The sequence below is a fragment of the Saprolegnia parasitica genome (assembly GCF_000151545.1).
Source record: "Saprolegnia parasitica CBS 223.65 unplaced genomic scaffold supercont2.3, whole genome shotgun sequence".
NCBI lineage: Eukaryota > Oomycota > Saprolegniomycetes > Saprolegniales > Saprolegniaceae > Saprolegnia > Saprolegnia parasitica.
Window position 1 is genome coordinate 1,031,875 of NW_012156397.1, and position 19,419 is coordinate 1,051,293.

The window sequence follows — 19,419 nt, forward strand, 5'->3', positions numbered from 1 at the left end:
AAAGGAGTCGCACGCCAGGTACCCATGCCTCTTATCGACGACGCTGACGACAACGAACGCCTGCCAATGAGCCGGATCAGAACTATCTCCAAGTACTACGCCATGAGTCGCCGCGTGGGTGTCGAAACGACCATGGGAAGCCCGTTTTGACAATATATACCAGCTTCAACAATAATTCATTACCGCACATCAATCAGTATACAAATATCAAGTCAACATTCTACGTTTTGAACTGTAACCGACACCCGTTTCAAACAGCTTGTTTTGAGTCGACGCTAAACATGCAATCGACCAATCAAACGCGCGAAAAACCCCTTTGCAACATTATGTAACATCAAGATGCCGTTAAATATTGTCATAATGTGAGAATACCCTCCATGTTCTGACACGGCAGTCGCTGTAAGCTCGACAGTCAACCGCTCATTCCTCCATTTACCTTATCATCAACCCATCCAACTTCAAGATGACCCTGTCCGACACCACGCCCGCGTCCTCTGTGCCGTCGTGCGCCTATACCGACGACGCGGCCGCTGGCTCCTGCGCCTTTGATCCAACCAACAAGCCCGTCGACGCCGCCAGCATCGGCCGCATCTCGACGTCAGCAACCATCGGCGCCTACGCTGCGTACATTGGCAACCTCCACCGCAACACGTACGCGTCGTACATTCGTCTCCACGAGCTCGAGAAGGTCTGGGGTCTCTGGTCGTACGTCTCGCCGACACAGACGATGCCGTTCGAGCCGGTCGAGTCGGTCTCAGCGCCTCTCTCGGAGCCGGTCGCACTGAGTCCGGTTCCCGGTCCGCTCTACCGCGTCGCGCCCGCACTCAGCTCGTTTGAGATTACGCTGCGGCTCTTGCTCGAGTTCATGGACGTCAACGTGAGCGCGACGGTCGACACAACTGCACCGCGCTTTCGCCGCCACCGGCCGTACGTCAACCACGCATCGCGTATCGACGCCGTCATGCGCAACCTCAGCGCACAGCTGCTCATGATGCGCACGGTCATGGACATTGACCTCGCGGCCGTCACCGACAAGGCGCAGGTCGCGGCCCTGTACGACCTCTCGCGCGACAAGAGCCAGGAGAGCTTGGCACGCAGCGACCACTGGTGGTGGCGCGACAGTGCGCCGAACGCATCGCTGCCGCCGCACGAGCTCCTTCAGCGCGTCTCGGGGCTTTTGAGTTGCCACTTTGCGGGATTGCCCTTTGGTCCTGGCCTCGGCGCGTCCGACGGCCTGCATCTGCCGTACGACAAGCTCGCGCTGCCGATGCACACGCGCACCCACTGCACGCAGGACGAAGACGACGAAGCGTTTGTCGAAGATCACTTTTTCGCGACCGTGCACCAGATCACCGAGGCGTGGTGCTGCGTCATGGAGCGCCAGCTCGACGTCGCACAACATGACCTCGACCACTTGAATCTCGGCGCGCCCACGGAGCTCAACGCAGCCGTGCTGACGCGTATCGCGCGCCGGTACCGCTTTGCGTGCCAGATCTGGGAGTACCTCATCGACCACATCTCGATGCTGAGCGAGATGGACGCGGCCGACTACTTGACGCTCAAGCTCCATTTGCACGGCGCGAGCGGGGGCCAGAGCGTGCGGCTGCGGCAGCTCGGGCGTCGCATCGCGCACCTCATGCCCCTAACACCGTCGTGCCTCGCCGGGATCGCGCCGCGGTCGACGGTCGACCCCACGAGCCTCGTCGACATGCTCCACGTGCTCGGCCAAGTCAAGTCCGAGAAGCCGGAGGACGAAACCGAGACGCCGGAGCTCGTCGCGACGATCCAAGCTATGTTTGCCGCGCGCACGTCGCCGGGCGCCCAGTGCATTCAAATCGTGCAGGCCATTCAAATGCTCGAGAATGCGGTCCGACGCTTCTACTTTGGCCACCAGCACCTTGCGATCATGGTGCTGGGCGCGGGCGCCGCGGGCACCCAAGAGCTCACGGTCAAGATGCTCGAGCGCGGCTGGAAGGACGCGAACCGGTACCTCTCGTGCGAGCACGCCAAAGAGCAGCTATCGAGCTCGCTCGACGCGTCGCAGCTGGCCGTCGACAAATCGTTCAAAGGCCGCATCATTCGCACGCTCTCGGAAGGCGCGCGGGAGCGCCATCGCGCGCTCAAGCAGCGTGTTCAGTGGCAGCAAATGCTGTGCCCGCGCTCGGCCATGGCCATCGAAGTGCCAAGTACGCTCTGCAACCTCGTCGCGGTCGAGACGTCGCCGTTCCGGCCGTACTTTGCCCGGTCGCTCGCGCTCCAGGACCCGCAAGCGCTGCACTTTTCGACGTACGGCATGGGCCTCGCACCAGACGTGGCCTTTGAGAGCGTCGCGGCGACGCACCGGCTGCTCGCGTCGAGCCTGAACGAGTCGTGGGACCACGTCTTTGGGCGTGACGTGCCGACAGCAGCGGCGTACATCAAGCAGTCGCTTGGAGTCGCATCCCATGCGTACCACATCAACTTTGGGTCCAACTGCCACGAGTTTCTGCTGCGGCTCCTGAGCTGCCACCCGCAGGGCAAGGCGCTGCGCGTGCTCACCTCGGACGCCGAGTTCTTGTCCTTTACACGGCAAATGGACGCGCTGCCGCACCACGATGTCGAGACGATCGCGCTACTGCCGTTCGAGACGTACGGCGCGCGTCTGGCGGCGGCGGCGGCCACGGGCAAATACGACGTCGTCTACGTCAGCGTCGTCTACTCCAACTTTCAGTTCCGTCTCGACGATGCGAGCATTGCGTCGGTGGCCGCGGCGCTGCCGAGCAGCCGCATGCTCATTCTGGACGTGGCGCAGACGCTTGAGAACGTCCCGCTCGCGCTGCCGTCGCAGTTTCCCCACCTCTTTGTCATTGGCAGCGGCATCAAGCATGCGACCGCGGGACCCGGTCTCGGCTTTCTCGCTTATCCGAGTGCGACCTCGTGGACGCCAGCCAACACGGGCTGGATCGCTGACCTCTCGGTGCTCTCGCCAACGCACGTGCCGACCAAGACGGTCGGGTACACGCCCGACCTCATGTTTCAGGGTGGCACCCCCGGGTTTCACTACGCGCTGCGCCAATGGAACGACGTGCAAGCCTTTTACGCGTCGCACAAGTGGACGCTTGCAGTGCGCCATGCCTATGTCTTGCGCCTCCAAGACCGGTTCTTCGCGAGCCTGGGCAAGGTCTTCTCGGCCGGCTACACGCAGCGCGCGACGCAGGACCCGGCGACGATCTCGAACGCGTTCGTGCTAAAGCACTCGCACGCGGCGGCGATCCAGGAATACTTGACGCAGCCCGCGCGCCGCCCAGCGCACTCGAGTTCGCGCCGTGTGTTTCACTGCGACGTGCGCCAGAAGACGTCGCTCCGCCTCGGCTTTGGCATCCAGCACATTGCAGCCGACGTCGACGCTCTGGCCGACATTCTCATCGAAGCCCACGCGTCGCTGTCGACGACCGAGCCGCTGACGCTGGTGGTGTAAACAACCAAGCTGTTTGAATACGTCGGTAGCCTTTGTTTGTCGATATATATATGTTGAAGTTGTACTACATTAATAGTAAATCCGAGTCAGGGACCATGCGGAGCTTGTTATGGACCCTCGTACGCAGTCTCTTCAACGCATCTCGGCGAACCGATCCGCTGAGCATGTGGTCCACATTTACGGTCCAGGAAGAAGGGACAGCCCAGCGAGAGCTTTGTTGGGACCGGTGCAAGCGTCGATTGTTTGCTGATGACTGATTGATTGACTGATTGATTGACTGATTGATTCGTCGTGAAATCTGTGTACGCGACTGCACCACCTACTGCGGTTTCAAGGGACATGGCGGGTGTGGCGGCGACGATGAGTACGAGGCTCTGGGCGAACGTGCGATCGACCGCCTCCTCGTATACGGTACCGGTACCTACGTCGTCGCTGCAGGCGTGCTGACAATATCCTGCATACTAGTACAGAGCTCTTGGATCGCGAGGATACAGGGAGGAATTCCAGTCGTTCGGTGACGGAGGCATCTCGCCCGGCGCGATGTAGCATTGCAAGCACTCACGACAACGGTAGCTTGGTACAAACGCTGCACCGAGAGGCCACGAATTTAAAATCAACGCAGCGACGACCTCGGTGTAATCGCTGGTGGCGAATATGTTTGTCATCGGTAAAGTGCAGCGACGCAGCAAAAATGCGGTGAGCCAGAGGGGTCCTGTAGCACCTTTACACTGAAGTCGCGCCAGCGTGCTGCTACTACACTACCTCGTGCAGTCGGAATATGAAGCAAGATATATTTGCGAGTCGACCAGGTCGTTGCCATCAACACGACGCGATACCAAGCTTCGATCGATGCTGATTTCGAACCATGTCAAGTACTGGCCACCGCCGACAGTCGCGCGCCTTTTGTCCCACGCACCCTCCGCACCCACACCATCCCCGACATAAATCGTAGAAGGAACCATGCCATCGCGACGCGCCTCACGTGAAAGGCGAGGATCGCGGTAGGGAAGGCGGCGGCGACTCAGACTCAGTAGCGGCGTGAGTTATCGATCGCGCCAGATACCCGCCAGTGCTGTCGTCTTCGATGGCCACGATGTCTCGCGCGTGCTAACGCTACGCCGCCGCCTTGGCCGCGTGTACACACCGCCCACGTGGTCTGCGCTACGATGCTGTTAGCTATGCTGTTGCTCTTGCCGTATCTGCACCGTACATCCCTGGTGTCCTTTTTCATACAGCGCGTTCGACCATGCTGCTGGTGTATCATCATTCTTGTCGAGCCCTGCGGTCCATTCGCTCGAGTTTGCCCTTTGCCATGAGCCTCCTCTCGTAGTCGTAAGTATCCAGTGCGACCTGTGCGCGACCCGTGTTGCAGTACGTAGTAGCCATCGCGGATGATGAGGCAGAGAACGCAGATCCCGCCGGTGTGCGATCGGGCGGCTCTTTTTCTGCCACGAACGGTACGCATGTCGCAACCCTTCGCCACTCACCTCGTACATTTCACCGCCAGCCGAGATTTTGATTGGTTTGTGGCATTTTGGCGAGCGTGGATTGGCTGAAATGCAGCGATATAAGCCAATGGCCTTGCGCTATTCCGTGCTGCCTTTCTGGGCCAAGCCCCTTCGCAGACCACTTATTAAATACTCAAGAGAAGCCGCGCGTCGATCGATGGGCGAAGGACCAACGATGAGCAGCAGCAGCAGCAGCCTGGCCGCCGACGTCGAGTGGAAGGTCGCGCAGTGTCCACGCTCTGGCCGCTCGTACTACTACCACCCGGTCACGCGCGAGACGACATGGAAGAAGCCGCCGTGCATCGTCCGGCGCGAGAAGGAGGCAGCGTCCCACTTCTTCCGCACCATGGAGACCAACATCAAGAACAAGCTGCGCGCGGGCATGCTCTCGCCTGAGCCGCGCGCGAGCCGCGAAGACGTTGCCGCCGTGATTGCAGCCGGCCCGCCGCGTCTCTTCCGGACGCTGTCGGCCAAAGAGGACATGAACGACACGCCGCCGGTCCATAGCCGCAAGCCCGCGAAGAACATGATGCTCTCGACGGGCCCGCCGCGCCTCTTCCGGACGCTGTCGGCCAAGGAAGATTTGAACCAAGACGTGCCTGTGTATGGCTCACTGTCGTCCAAGCTGCCGCCGTCGCCGATCCCAGAGAACCGCGAGCCGAAGACGCCAATGCTGCACGAGCGTGCGTCGTTTACCGACGGCAGCGCGTACCGCGACGAAGCGTTTACCGCCGTCGTGCCGCCGCAGCCGCTGCGCATGCGCTCCAACAGCACCAACTCGATCTACGTGCGCATGGGCACGATGAACCAGCCCGACGTCAAGAGTACGATGCTCTGCGTGGCCCATGTGATCCGCGGGCACATTCGGGAGGCACACGCGACGCCGCTGCCATGCGACCCGCGCTTCCACGGGTTCCTCTCGATCGAGGCGCTGCAGGCGTCGTCGCTCAAGAAGCTGCCGCTGCCGTCGATCGAGGACATCGTCGCCTTCATGCATCAAGTGCACACAAAGGCGCAGATGGAGTCGGAGTGCATCATCATGGGCCTCATTTACGTCGAGCGCCTCTTGCAAGCCACGATGGGCAAAGGCCTCCAGATCCACGCCGGCAACTGGCACGCGATCCTCTTCTCGTCCATGGTCATGGCCAGCAAGGTCTGGGACGACCTCAGTATGTGCAACGCGGATTTCTCCAAGATCTGCCACGTCACGTTCCCGCTCCGGCGCATCAACACGCTCGAGCTCTTGTACTTGTCGGCCGTCGAATACAACGTGCGCGTCTCGGCCGCGTCGTACGCCAAATACTACTTCCATCTGCGCACGATCTACAAGTCGCTCGCGATCGGGCAGCTCTCTGCGTTCGACTCGAACACGCCGTTGAACCTCGAGGGCGCGCGCAAAATGCAAGTCATCTCGGAAGACTACGAGGAGCGCATCAAGCTCCTCCCGCCGCCGCTGCGCCGTCGGTCGCGCACGATTGCGAGCCCAATGCCCCATGACAAGATGATGCTCGAGGACGAGTACCGGTACTCGGACCTCACGGCGCCGCCCGCGTCCATTGAGCAGCTCGTCCACATGGAAGTCAAGAGCGCCGGCGGCTCGTCGCCCAGCTACGGCTTTGGCAAGCGCCACTCGGAGTAGCCATCGTCCCTTTTTCCTTTTTCTGTCTTCTGTGCCGTCATTTGCACGGCGTCCTGTCCCGTCATGTCGCAAGAATATCAACCGTGTTGTGTCAATACATCAATGACGTGTCGTCGTCGTCGTCTTGTCATCTGTCATGTGGTCGTCTGCAGTTGGTTAGGTCGACAGGACGTGCTGGACGTAGTCGCGGGCCCACGTGAGCAGAGGCGCCGTTGGACCACTTGGCACAGCGCTCGCGTCCTTGAGCAGCGCCTGCAGCTGCTGCACAAACGCCGGGTCCTCCAGCGTCGCTTGCGGCAGCACCATCTACGCAAGCAATCATTATGTCCCATCGATTCCAGGCAGCTCCATGCGACGCACAGGTGCTCCGTCCGGCGTCGAGATAGCGTCGTCGTTGTCGTCGTCGTTGTCGTCGTCGTCGTCGTCGTCGTCGTCATTGGCCGTCGGCGACGACGCAGCATCCATGACGCTCTTCATCTGCAGCAGCATGCGCTCGTACTCGAGCTGGTTGTGGCGCTGAACAATGTCTTGGCGGCCGTCTCTCGCAGTATGGACCTCGGGCGACCGAAGCTCTTGGACGTGGAAGGCGAGACCGCGTATGTCCTCGTTGGCCGCGTCGGCGTCAATGCGCAAAGCAGGTTTGCGCGGCGAAATGACGCCGACTAGCACTCCCACCATGAGCTTTTCCAACTACAGAAAAAGACAAACAAGCACCGGTGCTGCCATAGTGCAGCGTGTCGGGCGCGGTCATGACTTCAACGTCGGGAGGCGGCGGCTTGAGCGCCTGCACGAGGATCACGGGATCTTCAAGCGCGTGCTTGATATCGCCGCGCTGCAGTTGCTTCTTTCGCTCGCGAATGTCCTCGCACATCTTGAGGCGCGAGAGGTCCCGATCCGACGGCGGGTACTTGTACTTTGGCCCGAGACCGACGCTACTGTCGTCCAGCGCCCGCACGTCGCAGGCGTCTCGCGCGGCTTGGGCCGCGAGCAGCTCCGCCCTCTTGGCCTAATCTTTACGGTCACGCACTCTTCTCGGCAGATCGAGGGAGGATGGCACCTCGATCTTTTGCTTGAAATCGACAGCGGCCTTGGTGGGCGCCGACTAGCCGAGACCGGTGACACTCTTCTCTCTCCACCAAAACCGCATACCTTGGGCGGCAAGTTGGCAACCAAGTCGAGTTTCTGGCGCTCCCACTAGGCGCTTCTGAGACGTTAGCGCATCGTATATCCTCGGCACCTGCGCGTTGAAGGCGGCGACACGCCGGCCAAGGTCCTGCGGTCCCTTCTTCGGCGGCGAGTTCTACGCATCGATGACAAAGACGCGAATCGATACAATCAACCTTCTTCTCGTGGAGCTTCTTGGCCGCGAGGAGCCGGGCCTTGCGCTCAAGCGCGACCTTGGCTTCGGCGTTGCGGAGCGCGGCGTCTGCGCGCTGCTTCTGCACGCGCTCCTTTTTCTGGGCCATGACCTCGTGGCGCTGCTTGACCGCGGCCGTGGGGCCGCGTAACCACGAATCGGCCGCACCAAGAGAGGCCGGACGTGGGCTTGCGGGATCGGCGGCGGCGGCGGCTGCTTCATGGCCCGGGGACTCGACGGCACCGGCGCTTTGCTGCTCGCGGGTCCACCTCGGCGCGGTTGAAAGATGTGCTGGCCGTGGAGCACCGTGTGGCCAAGTTCGTCTTGCATCTCCTGGGCTGAGAGGAACGTCTAGACGACGACGACGCATTTTCCAGTGCTGGAAAAGGAAGAGTATGTACGTACTTGTATGCGGTCGCGGATCAATGGCGTTTTGAGGATCGCGTTGATGCTCGGGCGTTCGCGCGGGTTCTTGCGCAGCATGTCCTGGACAAGGGCGGCGAGCCGGCTCGAGACGGAGCTCAATCGCTGCGTGTCGTACGCTCCGTTGGCAATGTTGAGAAAGAGCTGTCGCTGGTTGCTACGAACAATGATGCACTTCGTTAGATATACAAGCAGCGCCGTACGGGCCATTGAACGCATGCGAGAGCGTCACGAGCTCGTACAAGACGCAGCCGAGGCTCCACACGTCCGTCTTGTGGTTGTAGCGCTTCCCGACGCAGATCTCGGGCGACGTGTAGTACCTACGAGGCTCAGAGATCGGAAGGCTTGCTGCACGACGTACGGTGTGCCCGTCTGCGTGTCGGCGCAAGCCAGCGTGTTGCTCAAGACCTTGGCGACGCCGAAATCGCCGAGCTTGACGACGTTGGAGGCCATGAGGAAGATGTTTTCGGGCTTGATGTCGCGATGGAGGATCTTGCGGTCGTGCACGTGCTTGAGTGCGAGGCAGATTTGGACAAAGAGATCGAGGATCGCCTCTTCGGGGAGGCGCCGCCCTACCCAGCGCGTCGTGCCATGGCGGTGAACGCATGCAACGTAATACCGGCGTCCATGCAGCGCTTGAGGCGCTGGCGCAAGTCGCCGCCATCCGCATACTCGGTCACGATGCACATGACCTTGCGACCTGGCAGCACAAAGCTCTCCTTGCTCGCAATGATGTTGGGGTGGTCCAGCGCGCCGAGGAGCCGCGCTTCCCGGATCGCGGCTGTCGAGTCCCTCGGGTCGATCGGGATCTCCTTGATGACGTACTTGGTGCCCGTGGCGTCGCCCTTCTTTTCGGCGAGGTACGCGGCTCCGAAGCTGCCCTTTCCGATGCGCTCGAGCTTGCGGTACTTGTCCATGGTTGCGATGTGCTCGTTCGTTGCGTTCGCCACGTAACCGATGAGACGTTTGCACCAATCCACGCACTGCAGGACGTATTTTCCGTGTATTTTGGCCAATGGCATCACAATCTGCCACTTTGCCGGATGCCATTGGCAGAAACGCGAGCGCGGCCATGGATCCGACCGACCCAACTACGACCGCGAATGCCTTCCCGTTCGACGAGCTCTGTGGCGACAACATCCTGTACATGCCCCCAGACGAAGAGGCTAATGCGAGGCAGCGCGTCGCACTCAAGGCACCGGTGCTCAACATCCACAAAGAGTACGCGGCAAGTGGGAGCTACGAGGCGGCGCGGGCGACGATTCATGCGATCAGCACCAAGTACGAGGCCAAAGTGCTGAGCAACAACGAACGCTATCTCCGCGAGCAAAAGGCGTCGCAGTACAAGACCAAGTTTCTGGAAACCCGGTTGCACCTTCCGCGTCGTGATGTGCTCACTCTTTGTTGTATGACTAGGCTCGCGACGACGGGACCACCGACGTTGAACACAATGGCCGTGCTCATCGACCGGCGACGAGACCACGCCGACGCCATGCTCAAATATGAGAATGACGCTGACTTCCAAGCCCAAGAAAAGACGCGCAGCATTCAAACCGCCATGTGCCGCAGCTACGGCTCCGGCACGCTCGACCTCAAGGCGCTGCACATCGACATGGTCCCGGACACGGTGTTTTCGACCTTCCTCCTGCAAATGGCGCGCTTCATCAAGGAGATCAACATTAGTCGCAACGAGTTTCGGGACATCTCAACTGTTTTTTGTGCCGCCTTCCCGAGCTGCGAGTGGCTCAACGCCACCGAAAACAATCTGATCTCGATCTCGCGAGACATTGGCCGCTGGAACCGTCTCCACACCCTGCTTCTTGACTGCAACAAACTCGATGGGCTGCCCGAGACGCTACCAAGCTCGCTCCAGCACGTCTCAGTGGCGCGGAACCGACTCCGCACTGCGCCGTGCTTGTACCGGCTCGTCCATCTCGTGACATTGGATCTGAGCCACAATCTCTTGGTGCATCTGCCCAATGCCCTCTATGAACTCCACTTGCTTCGGACAGTATCGTGTGCCAAGAACCAGCTTCTCTCGCTGGCGCTCCTCCCATGCCTATGCTGCCTCGGCGCAACCATGCTCTGTCTTCCGACCACGAAGCAACGACATCGGCCGCCGACTGGTCCGAGTCGGTGGATCCTGCAAGTGGCACGCTCGTCTATTACAACCACAAGACGAAGACCGTGACACGCAAGCGACCCGACATCCTCGGGCCCGACCCGACTGCAATTCCAAAACTGCGTCTGCAACTGTCGCCAAACCAACAGCCCGTCGAGACCTCCACGGACGCACCGCCACTGGCTTTTCCCGGCGGTTGGGAGATTCTACCTGGTGCAAGAACGTCGTACCGCAACCACATGACCAATGCTACCTTTACCAGGTGCGATACGCCAACATCGTAACAGACACAAGAGGAGGTGGTAGTGTCCCGCCCGAACTCGACCGCTACGACCGCTTCACGCACATCAAGACGCTCAACGTCGCCAACAACAGCATCGATGAGCTGCCGATCTCGATTGTTTGCTTAAATGACGCGATTCAACGTGTATAAACGAAGAAGATGCTAGGGCCACATGCAGGCACTGCAAGTACTCAATGTCGGCCACAACCGGCTCTGGACGCTGCCCGACGCCTTGTGCCAGCTTGCCAACCTCACACATCTCTTGGCGCCGGCCAATTGCATCACGAGCCTTCCAGACGGATTTGTCCATTTTCCACTTCTGCAAGAGTACATCGCGGTTCGAGGTACTAGCATGGTGTGTCATAGAGATGCGTAGGCTGGACCTCAAACTCAACCGACTCTCGGGACTACCACCCAACATTGGCAAGCTAGCGACGCTCACAGTGCTGGATGTGAGCAGCAACCAACTCGAGCGTGTGCCTGGGTCGGTGCTGCAGCTTCGGCAACTCACAACGCTTCGCCTCACGGGCAACCCGTCCTTGGTCGTACCGTCGGCCACAGCCCAGGCCATGGGCCTGCCCTCCGTCTTTGCCGAAATTCAAAACCAAATTTTTGTGTATGAATTAGGTCAACTTGAATTGCAGGATTCATTTTGATGTAGGGAGGCACGGGGGGCGCCCCCCGAGCCCCACCAAGTCCAAGCGGGCATTTTCGATGAATGTGTCGTACGCATTCCCATAATGTATCGAACGCGATGGATTTCTTTGTGTATAGACCACCGACTTGCACGTCCATCGCGAGATTATGGAGCTCATTGCCGCTGCCAAGACGACCCATGTACTCGACTTTCATTGGCGCAACCTCGCGACGCTGCCCCCCCAGCTGTTTGAGCTCTCAAAGCTGCAGGTAGCGAGCGCCCGACGTCGCATCCCCGACATCTTTGCTGTAGGAGCTGCGGCTCACGGGCCATAACCTCGGGACCGTGCCACCGCAAGTGGCTCTCTTGCCAAACCTTCGTCTCCTCAACCTACGCCAGAACCGGTTGCGAACCATGGACGCCTCGTGCGTTCCGACACCATGTCCGTGGGAGGAGCTCGATCTCGAAAACAACAGTCTCCCCGACCTCCCCGCTACATTATTCGCCTTCGCGACCAAGCTGCGCGTGCTCCGGGTCGGGTGCAATCTGCTCGAGGCGTTTCCTCCTGCAATGGACGCGCTCACGCAGCTAGAAATATGCCTCGCACCGCACAACCACCTGCAGAGCTTACCGGCGAGCCTCGCGCGGCTGCCGTCGCTGCGAGTTCTCGACGTCTCCAACAACCGCATTGCGGCACTCGATTCGTTCGACTTTAGAGCGGCCACGGGCCTGCGCGAGTTCAAGGCCAACCGGAATCTGCTGTCGTCCTTGCCCGCGTCCATCGCAAGTGCATGCCTCCACGATCTCTCCTTGTACGCGCCAGGATCGTGATGGTACAGTTGGATACTACTGTCGCGTTAGGTCGGGCAACCAATTTGAGAGCTTTCCGCTCGTCGCCTGTGGGATGCGGCATCTGAAGCGGCTCTGGATGCAAAGCAACAAGCTCCAAGAGCTACCGGTCGAGTTCGGTGGCCTTCAGACACTCGAGATGGTCGAGTTTGAAGGCAACCCACTGCGGTCCCCGCCGCCGAGTATCCTTGCCCAAGGCATCGGAGACATTCAAGTCTACCTCCAGAAACGCGTCCAGCGCGTGCTGGAGCTCCAGTCGCTCTTGAGTGCCGTGCCGTACGGCTTTAACCGAGAGCATTTCGTGCCCCGAACGCAAAATCTCTTGACGACCAACCTTGCTTTCTTAACGCCAGAAGACCTCCTTGAGTTTGACGGCAAGGTCGACAAGTACGTCAACGGCGCGTTCTTCCAAGCACCATCGATGCGAGGCGTCGACCTGGTCCAGCAGCTTCAAGCGACGCAGCACGCTCGGGCCCAAACGGCCCGAAAAGCTGTCCTCGAGGACGTACTGCAGCTCTGCCGCCTCATTCAAACCAAACGGTCTCGTCCGTCGATGCTTCCGAGTTCTACATAGTACTTTGACACACGATGTAGGTGGCTCGACAAGGTCGATTTCCGGTACGACCTCACGCGGCCGTGGGGACTCAACGCGGAAGAAACGCCATGCTACATGCTCAACCCCACTGCGCTCTACGAGGACTGGGAAGACGTGCCGAGCATTTTGCATGTCATTGAGAAGCGCGTCGGGCGCGGCTTCAAGGACGAGGCATTTCCTCACGCGCCCGACGTGGTCGTCGATGCACTCACCCACTACGAAGGCGTGTACGGGCCCGTGGGCATCGCGCACCACCGCGTGCCCTTCCGCTGTGGCTGCGAAGTCATGCTGCGCAAGGGCACGGCCCATGATCCGTGTTACAAGTTTGCGTGGGTCCTCGTCCAATCGCTCACGTCGCACGAAGAGGCCGCGCGTCGCGTGAACGAAGACGCGCAAATCGAACACGCTCTCAAAGAGGTCCGTGCGCAGGTCCATAGCTTCCTCACGACCACGCGCGACGGCAAGGTACATGGCGGGATGGCCTGTGGCGTTTTTGTGGCCTTTCTTGATATCTTGATACATGAATACTTATGGCAGCTTCGAGAGATCTGATGGCTATCGGGTGGATACTGGATAGGCGCGGTTGTTTAAAGAGGCAAAACTACTCAAGGCCGAGCGGAAAGCGCGCAAGAAGCGAATCCGACGGCAACTACCGGGGCTCAAGAAGGCGATCGGGCTGCGCAAAGCCGACTTGGTGGTCGCGACCCAAAAGAACGTTCTCGACAAGACGATCGCGGGCGACGCGTGGACCGACGAGAACGCCAAGGCGGCCGAGGTATTAGCTGCTGCCCAAGGTGTTGGATGATTCCTTCTTCTATGCTAGGCGCTTGTCAAGGCGATCGAGGAAGACATTGCGCAGCAGGAAGAGCATATCAAGGACATGGAGGCTGTCGTCAAGACACTCCAGCATGAGCTGCGCCAGACCTTCAACCACTACGTCACCGAGATCGTCGAGATGCTCTTGAGCACGACAGGCAAAGAGATTCGGGAGCGCGTACATTTATCCGACGATGAATTGTGCCGTGAAGACAATAGTATTGGTGTTAGATTGTGACCAACCAGCGCACCAAGGCGATCCGAAAGCAGCTCCGACGGCCCTGGGACGCTGGCTTTGAAGTCTTCAAAGCGCAATACCTCGGTTTACCGCGCCCGCCGAGTCCGCGCAACAACAGCGAGCTCAGCGACGTCATCGAAGACGATCTTGACGACGACTATGACGGAAGTGCTATCTCGTCCGTCGTGTCGTCTGCTGACGAAGCCGATGGAAAAGATGACGTGAACGACAACCCCAAAAAGGACGACGCTGCCGCCGACCCCAACGACTCGGACGACAGCGATATTTAAGCACAAGCAATGGATAGTCATGTCGTCCGTTGTCTCCAACGACCTAAACGTTTAAACGCTTGTTGAGAGGAAGCTCGTGACTCACTCATGACGAACAAGCAGTTGGATAATCTCGCTTCATATAAAGTGCTATGGTCGTATGGTCTTTTCAAAGATAGATGGATAGCTAACAACAGGGGTACTATCTAATATGCACGCCTGGCTTACAGCCACTACTGCTGTGTTGATTAACGCGAATAAACGTCATATCTATCTACTATGGATAGATAGATAGATAGATAGATAGATAGATAGATAGATAGATAGATAGATAGATAGATAGATAGATAGATAGATAGATAGATAGATAGATAGATAGTCTCCAGCATCCGACCTTTCGCGCCAAAACAGGTTATACGCTATTTCTAGCACTTCAACGTGAATGTACGGAATGTACCCCGTACATCAGTCATGTACGACGCATGGGACGAGTTTGGCCAGTAGCCGCCGACCTATGGGAACAGACGAGGTGCGTAGCGAGCCGCCAGCAAAGCCCAAGTTCCGGCGTCTCAACGACCAAGAGCGCCTCGAGATCCTCTTGGCGCTCCCAGGCCCCAAGTACACTGGCATACACAGCATTGCGCGCCAGTATGGCGTCAAGGTGCCCGCGGTGCGCCAGCTGCTGGCGCAGCGGGAAGAGGTGCTGCCACGCCTCCTGGCGACGCCCGAGAAGGTGCGCCGCGCAACGTTCCGACGGAAGGCGCCTCCAAAGCCGCCAAAGCCGCCGCCGGCACCAGAGTATCCGGAGCGTCCGAGGCGCAATGGTCTGCGCATGACTGACCAGGAGCGGCTCGAGATTCTCATGGCCCTGGACACGCCGGCACCGCCGTCGATGCGCGCCTTGGCACGCAAGTACAACGTCGATGAAACTGCGGTCCGACAACTCGTCCGAAAGGGCGACCAGTACTTGCGAATGCTATTGGCAACGCCCGAGGATGTCCGGCGGACGCGGCGGGTGGTCTACAACCGCTTTGCCAACAATCCATTCGAGGGGCCTCCGCGGTCCCATGCGAGCGACGGCGGAAGCTCCGAAAGCAAACGCACTCATCTCGAGGACAATTTGCGGCTCACGGACCAAGATCGACTCGACATTCTCTTGGCGTTCGGCGGACCGACGCCGCCGAGCGTCCCGGTGGCGGCCAGGCACTTTGGCGTCCAGCCGGCCACGATCAAGCGGGTGCTCAAGGAGCGCGAGAAGGCGCTGCCCATCTTGCTGGCGACGGACGAAGACACGCGCCGCGCTGCGCGGGGATCCAAGGGCGTCGCTTGCAACGCGATCGACCGCGGCTTGATGGCGTTCATCGCCGATCTCAAGGAACAGGACCTAAAGTATACGCTGGACGACTTGCGCGCCGAGGCCATTGACATTGCAACATCGCTGGGCATTGAGAACTTCAAGGCGTCCGAGTCATGGCTCAAGGCCTTTCGGCAGCGACAGGGCATTCCCATTATCACACACCGGAAGCCCGCGACGGAGGGACCCATCTGTTTTGAGTTATAGCGCCTTGTAGAAGTATCATATAAAGCTATATCATCGCGCACGCCCCTATACAAGTATCGACGGTAACTGATGTCGATTCGCCACCTCTGACCCAGCAAACCCAACGTTCGCGGCCAGCTAAGAACGTAGTTGACGACCCCCTTCAAGAGCAACCGAAAACATCGTCCTGCACGCAAGAGTGTGTTGGCGTGGAGCAGTGCTATCGCTACTGACAGGTTCCTTCTGGTACCTGGATACCCTTGGACCGGCCGCGCTGCACTCGATGTGAGACCCGCTTGGCACGCTAGAGCTTCGCCTCTGGTAAGGACAAGCGTGTGAAAGGCGGGAGTTTGAAAATATCTTTAGCAGTAGCCAATCACATGCGCTTCCAGGTTTCATTTTGGCCAATCCAGAAGAGGTTCAAAGACGGCGGTTTCATAACCTGCAGCCATTTATATTGTAGCATCAAGTTTCACAGGTACCACGTGGGGTAGGATGATTTCTCAAAAGCATGGAGCCCTCGCCACCGCTGCCGCCCGGCCCGTCGCCGCCGCTGGCCAAGACCAACAAGTACGCCATCTTCAACCCGGCCTCGGCGCCTACCTGCCGCTTCTTCAACTCGCCGCAGGGGTGCGCCAAGGGCAGCACGTGCCAATTCCGCCACGACGCTGCGCAAGCCAAGGCTCAATTCGCCCCATCGACCAAGCCGCGGAAGCCACCCTGCCGCTTTTTCCTCAAGGGCCAGTGTCGCAACGGTGCGCAATGCAGCTTCTCGCACGAAAACGTCCCGGCGCCGGCGCCGCTGCCCGACATGACGCAGCTCTCGATTGCCGACGAGACGGTGCTCACACGGGACCTCCTCGGCCCCTTCTTCGCCATTGATGTCGAATGCGTCGCCACGGGCACGGGCCACTTGTACGACGACGGCGCTGCTTACCATGTGTGTACTTATGCGAGCTAATAGGGACCGCGACGTCGCACGGATTGCCATTGTCTCGGAGAACGAACACACGCTCTTTGATGCGTATGTCAAGCCCGCCAAGCCCGTCGTGAGCTACTTGACACAGCTCACGGGCATCACAGCAGCGTGCGTGCCCATACTCTTCTCGTAACTCGGCGACTGACGAGCCGATTAGTCATTTGGAAGGCGCGCGGACGCTCGCCGAGGTGCTCACCGATCTGCGGGCGATCTTGCCCACGGACAGCGTCCTCGTCGGGCAGTCGGTCGACAAAGGTATTACATCCTCGTCGCGATCCCAGCTCACGGTCAGTTCCATCACGTGTCAGATGTGGCCTGGCTTGGCTTGAAGGCGGGCGAGGACTTTCGTGCGATCTTTGACGTCGCCATGCTCTTCCGCATGCCCAACACCAAGTCGTCGTACCGGTACTTCTCGCTGCGCCACGTCGTCAAGTACCTCCTCGAAGAGTCGATCCAGGTATCATCTATCTCATATCCATGCTGGTTTCGAACCCCCGCCCACTTGCTTGCTGCAGGAAACGGACCACGACCCGGTCGTCGACGCCATTTACGCCATGAAGGTCTTCAAGCGGTTCCGCCACTTGCACGAAAGCCCCGCCCACCGCCACGCGGTCCTCGAGACACTGGCCAAGACGCCGCAGACGCCGTCGTTCGCCAAGCGGCACCCCATCATCGACGGCGTCGCGCTCGCCCCGCCGCCCCCGACCACGTCGTAGATAACACTGTCATAATCAGCGTTCTATTGCGTCTCGACCACTCTTATGGTCGTAAGCTGGCGACGTGCTTATGCCTCGGCGTCGTCAATCTCGCCAATCAAGTACTCGAGAATGTGCTCGGCGACGGTCGGCGGATGCTGCGGACCGTAAAAGCCCTAGATCACGACGACCCATTTACTTCCAAGACACGAGCATAATGGCGTCATACCACGGTCGCGTCGCCGCCCACGTCGTTGAGGATGCTGAGCCCACCGGGGTGGTCCTCGACGTACTCGGTGATGTCAAAGACCTTGTCCTTGACAATGATCCACGCATCGTGTTCCTTGTTGTGCATGGCCACTTGCGCACGCGTGTACTTGCGGTACTCGCGCGTGAGGTACGCGGGCTTGAACTGTTCAAACGAGTGCGGGCCGCGCGCGTCCGTCAAGGTCGCGAGCGTCAGCGTCAAGCCTTCTTCGACCGAGTAGAGTGGCGCGTACCCAAGGTCGCGCTTGGCCTGCGACGACGTCAACACACATGTCGTCTTGACGGTCATAATGTACCTTTTCGCACGAGTAAAAGTGATGCTGGCCGAGCATCGGCAGCTTGGCCGTCGTCACGGGCGCGAGACCGGTCGCGGCGGCTACAAGCGTCCGTCAGCATCCTCATTCGATCAGCCTTGAGGACGTCGTCCTACCAAGCATGCAGACGCCGTACGGCACTGCGATCGACGGCGGGTTGTAGCCCATGGCCATCAAAATGTGACCAATCGTATCCCAGAGCGAGACAGGCGCGTCGTTCGTGATAAAGTACGCCTGGCCCGCCGACTTGGCGCCGGGGGAGAGCTTGTCGGCGGCAAGGAGAAGAGCATGCACAACGTTGCCGACGTACGTCAGGTCGACGCGGTTCCTACACCCTTCGCATCAGTATGGACTCGCGACAAGACGGAGATGGGCGTACTGGCCGGCGCCGACTTGGTACTTGGTGGTACCGGCCTTGGCCGCAGCGAGGAGCGACGGCATGTAGTGGGCTTCGCGCGGGCCAAACATACCGTGCGGGCGGATCGCCGTCGTGCGCAAGCTCGGCGAGTTACGCTTGAGCACGAGCTCTTCGGCGAGGAATTTGGTCCGGCAGTAGTCGTCGCTGCAAGGATTGGTGAGACCAGAAGGTCGCGACGGCGCGTACCGAAAGCTCGAGGGCATCGGCGCGGCTTCGTTGACGTTCATTTGATCGATGGCTTCGTACGCGACGCCGGCCGAGCTTACAAAGAGGAACCGATCGACCTTGAACTGCTCGCACGCATCGAGCAGGTTGCGCGTGCCTTCGACCTAGTCGTAGAGGCGCATGCGTCGTATGGGCATAAAGAAGAAGAGTTGGACGACGTACGTTGACTTGCATGAGGAGCGTCGTGTTCTTGGAGAACGGGCTCGGCGTCGCGCAGTGAAAGACCACGTCAAACGCAGCGCCCGCAAACGCCGCCATGACCGCGTCCTTCTCGCGCAAGTCGCACTGCACAAACTCGACCTTGGCGAGATCCGTCGACGGCGCGAGGTCGACAACGCGCACATTGCAGCCATGGCGCAAGAGGCCTTCGGCCACGTGGCGACCAAGGAAGCCATTGCCGCCCGTCACCAGGCAGCGCTTGCCCTGGAGCCAGCCATACTCGGCCGTCTTCTCCGTCGCGGGCGTGCTTGTCGACGCCTGGAACTTCTCGATGCGCGCCTCCAGCACCTTGCTCGCCGTGTACTTGACCGCGACAAAGGCGAGGAGCACGAGGGCGCCCAGCGCCGCCGCCAGCGTCTGTGCGTCAGTTGCCATCAAATGCAATTTGGGCTCGTCCATGCAGCCGGATACGCACGGCAATGGGATTGGCCAAAAAATAGCCACTCCTTTTTGCTAGCGCTTGCAATTGGCTAAAATGCCGTGCCGGAGGTCGGCACGATGTTACTATTTAGATGTGGCGTCCATTGGCGGCATGTGCCACAATAAAAGTGTGTCAGTGCCGAATTAGA

The 19,419-nt window shown here is 59.7% G+C and overlaps 7 protein-coding genes across 7 annotated transcripts; 5 read left to right on the top strand and 2 right to left on the bottom strand.

Moving 5' to 3' along the window:
* Positions 1-404: 404 nt before the first annotated feature.
* Positions 405-3,559, top strand: SPRG_01493 (hypothetical protein). Its single transcript, XM_012339703.1, has one exon. The coding sequence runs from the start codon at positions 464-466 to the stop codon at positions 3,455-3,457; it is 2,994 nt and encodes a 997-aa protein (XP_012195093.1). The 5' UTR covers positions 405-463; the 3' UTR covers positions 3,458-3,559.
* Positions 3,560-5,096: 1,537 nt separating this feature from the next.
* Positions 5,097-6,730, top strand: SPRG_01494 (hypothetical protein). Its single transcript, XM_012339704.1, has one exon. The coding sequence runs from the start codon at positions 5,123-5,125 to the stop codon at positions 6,602-6,604; it is 1,482 nt and encodes a 493-aa protein (XP_012195094.1). The 5' UTR covers positions 5,097-5,122; the 3' UTR covers positions 6,605-6,730.
* On the bottom strand, positions 6,669-9,332 carry SPRG_01495 (NEK/NEK1 protein kinase). The gene is made up of 12 exons (XM_012339705.1): positions 9,004-9,332; positions 8,746-8,956; positions 8,588-8,704; positions 8,367-8,541; positions 8,130-8,312; positions 7,945-8,085; positions 7,842-7,904; positions 7,754-7,798; positions 7,662-7,706; positions 7,319-7,610; positions 6,965-7,266; positions 6,669-6,910 (listed from the first exon to the last, which is right to left on the bottom strand). Exons 1-12 carry the CDS (start codon positions 9,299-9,301, stop codon positions 6,761-6,763), a joined length of 2,022 nt encoding a protein of 673 aa, XP_012195095.1. The 5' UTR covers positions 9,302-9,332; the 3' UTR covers positions 6,669-6,760.
* A 111-nt stretch (positions 9,333-9,443) lies between these two features.
* SPRG_01496 (hypothetical protein) lies at positions 9,444-14,260 on the top strand. The gene is made up of 14 exons (XM_012339706.1): positions 9,444-9,752; positions 9,801-10,402; positions 10,489-10,768; positions 10,813-10,906; positions 10,956-11,116; positions 11,166-11,405; positions 11,451-11,514; positions 11,564-11,695; positions 11,739-12,238; positions 12,288-12,815; positions 12,870-13,335; positions 13,448-13,645; positions 13,694-13,864; positions 13,918-14,260. The coding sequence occupies exons 1-14, from the start codon at positions 9,457-9,459 to the stop codon at positions 14,212-14,214; spliced, it is 4,029 nt and encodes a 1,342-aa protein (XP_012195096.1). The 5' UTR covers positions 9,444-9,456; the 3' UTR covers positions 14,215-14,260.
* A 447-nt stretch (positions 14,261-14,707) lies between these two features.
* SPRG_01497 (hypothetical protein) lies at positions 14,708-15,836 on the top strand (the record flags this gene model as incomplete). Its single annotated transcript, XM_012339707.1, has 1 exon — positions 14,708-15,836. The coding sequence occupies one exon, from the start codon at positions 14,708-14,710 to the stop codon at positions 15,752-15,754; it is 1,047 nt and encodes a 348-aa protein (XP_012195097.1). The 3' UTR covers positions 15,755-15,836.
* A 363-nt stretch (positions 15,837-16,199) lies between these two features.
* Positions 16,200-17,428, top strand: SPRG_01498 (hypothetical protein; the record flags this gene model as incomplete). Its single annotated transcript, XM_012339708.1, has 5 exons — positions 16,200-16,648; positions 16,698-16,820; positions 16,870-16,967; positions 17,021-17,169; positions 17,228-17,428. The coding sequence occupies exons 1-5, from the start codon at positions 16,245-16,247 to the stop codon at positions 17,426-17,428; spliced, it is 975 nt and encodes a 324-aa protein (XP_012195098.1). The 5' UTR covers positions 16,200-16,244.
* Positions 17,429-17,432: 4 nt separating this feature from the next.
* Positions 17,433-19,236, bottom strand: SPRG_01499 (hypothetical protein). The gene is made up of 7 exons (XM_012339709.1): positions 18,794-19,236; positions 18,593-18,735; positions 18,368-18,550; positions 18,105-18,316; positions 17,971-18,050; positions 17,637-17,924; positions 17,433-17,583 (listed from the first exon to the last, which is right to left on the bottom strand). Exons 1-7 carry the CDS (start codon positions 19,223-19,225, stop codon positions 17,497-17,499), a joined length of 1,425 nt encoding a protein of 474 aa, XP_012195099.1. The 5' UTR covers positions 19,226-19,236; the 3' UTR covers positions 17,433-17,496.
* Between the last annotated feature and the right edge of the window lie 183 nt (positions 19,237-19,419).

What these genes read in the sequence shown, in the direction of transcription:
- SPRG_01494 (XM_012339704.1), top strand. Translation starts at nt 5,123, where the DNA reads ATGGGCGAAGGACCAACGATGAGCAGCAGCAGCAGCAGCCTGGCCGCC.
- SPRG_01499 (XM_012339709.1), bottom strand. Translation starts at nt 19,225, where the DNA reads ATGGCAACTGACGCACAGACGCTGGCGGCGGCGCTGGGCGCCCTCGTG. An exon ending in CGCTCCTCATGCAAGTCAAC is followed by an intron (nt 18,736 to 18,793) that starts GTACGTCGTCCA and finishes CTCTACGACTAG; the next exon opens with GTCGAAGGCACGCGCAACCT. An exon ending in TGGGCGGCGACGCGACCGTG is followed by an intron (nt 17,584 to 17,636) that starts GTATGACGCCAT and finishes GTCGTGATCTAG; the next exon opens with GGCTTTTACGGTCCGCAGCA.
- SPRG_01493 (XM_012339703.1), top strand. Translation starts at nt 464, where the DNA reads ATGACCCTGTCCGACACCACGCCCGCGTCCTCTGTGCCGTCGTGCGCC.
- SPRG_01496 (XM_012339706.1), top strand. Translation starts at nt 9,457, where the DNA reads ATGGATCCGACCGACCCAACTACGACCGCGAATGCCTTCCCGTTCGAC. An exon ending in ACCAAGTTTCTGGAAACCCG is followed by an intron (nt 9,753 to 9,800) that starts GTTGCACCTTCC and finishes TTGTATGACTAG; the next exon opens with GCTCGCGACGACGGGACCAC. An exon ending in CGCCTCATTCAAACCAAACG is followed by an intron (nt 12,816 to 12,869) that starts GTCTCGTCCGTC and finishes CACACGATGTAG; the next exon opens with GTGGCTCGACAAGGTCGATT.
- SPRG_01495 (XM_012339705.1), bottom strand. Translation starts at nt 9,301, where the DNA reads ATGGACAAGTACCGCAAGCTCGAGCGCATCGGAAAGGGCAGCTTCGGA. An exon ending in AGAAGCTCCACGAGAAGAAG is followed by an intron (nt 7,905 to 7,944) that starts GTTGATTGTATC and finishes ATCGATGCGTAG; the next exon opens with AACTCGCCGCCGAAGAAGGG. An exon ending in TCGCCGCCTTCAACGCGCAG is followed by an intron (nt 7,799 to 7,841) that starts GTGCCGAGGATA and finishes AGAAGCGCCTAG; the next exon opens with TGGGAGCGCCAGAAACTCGA.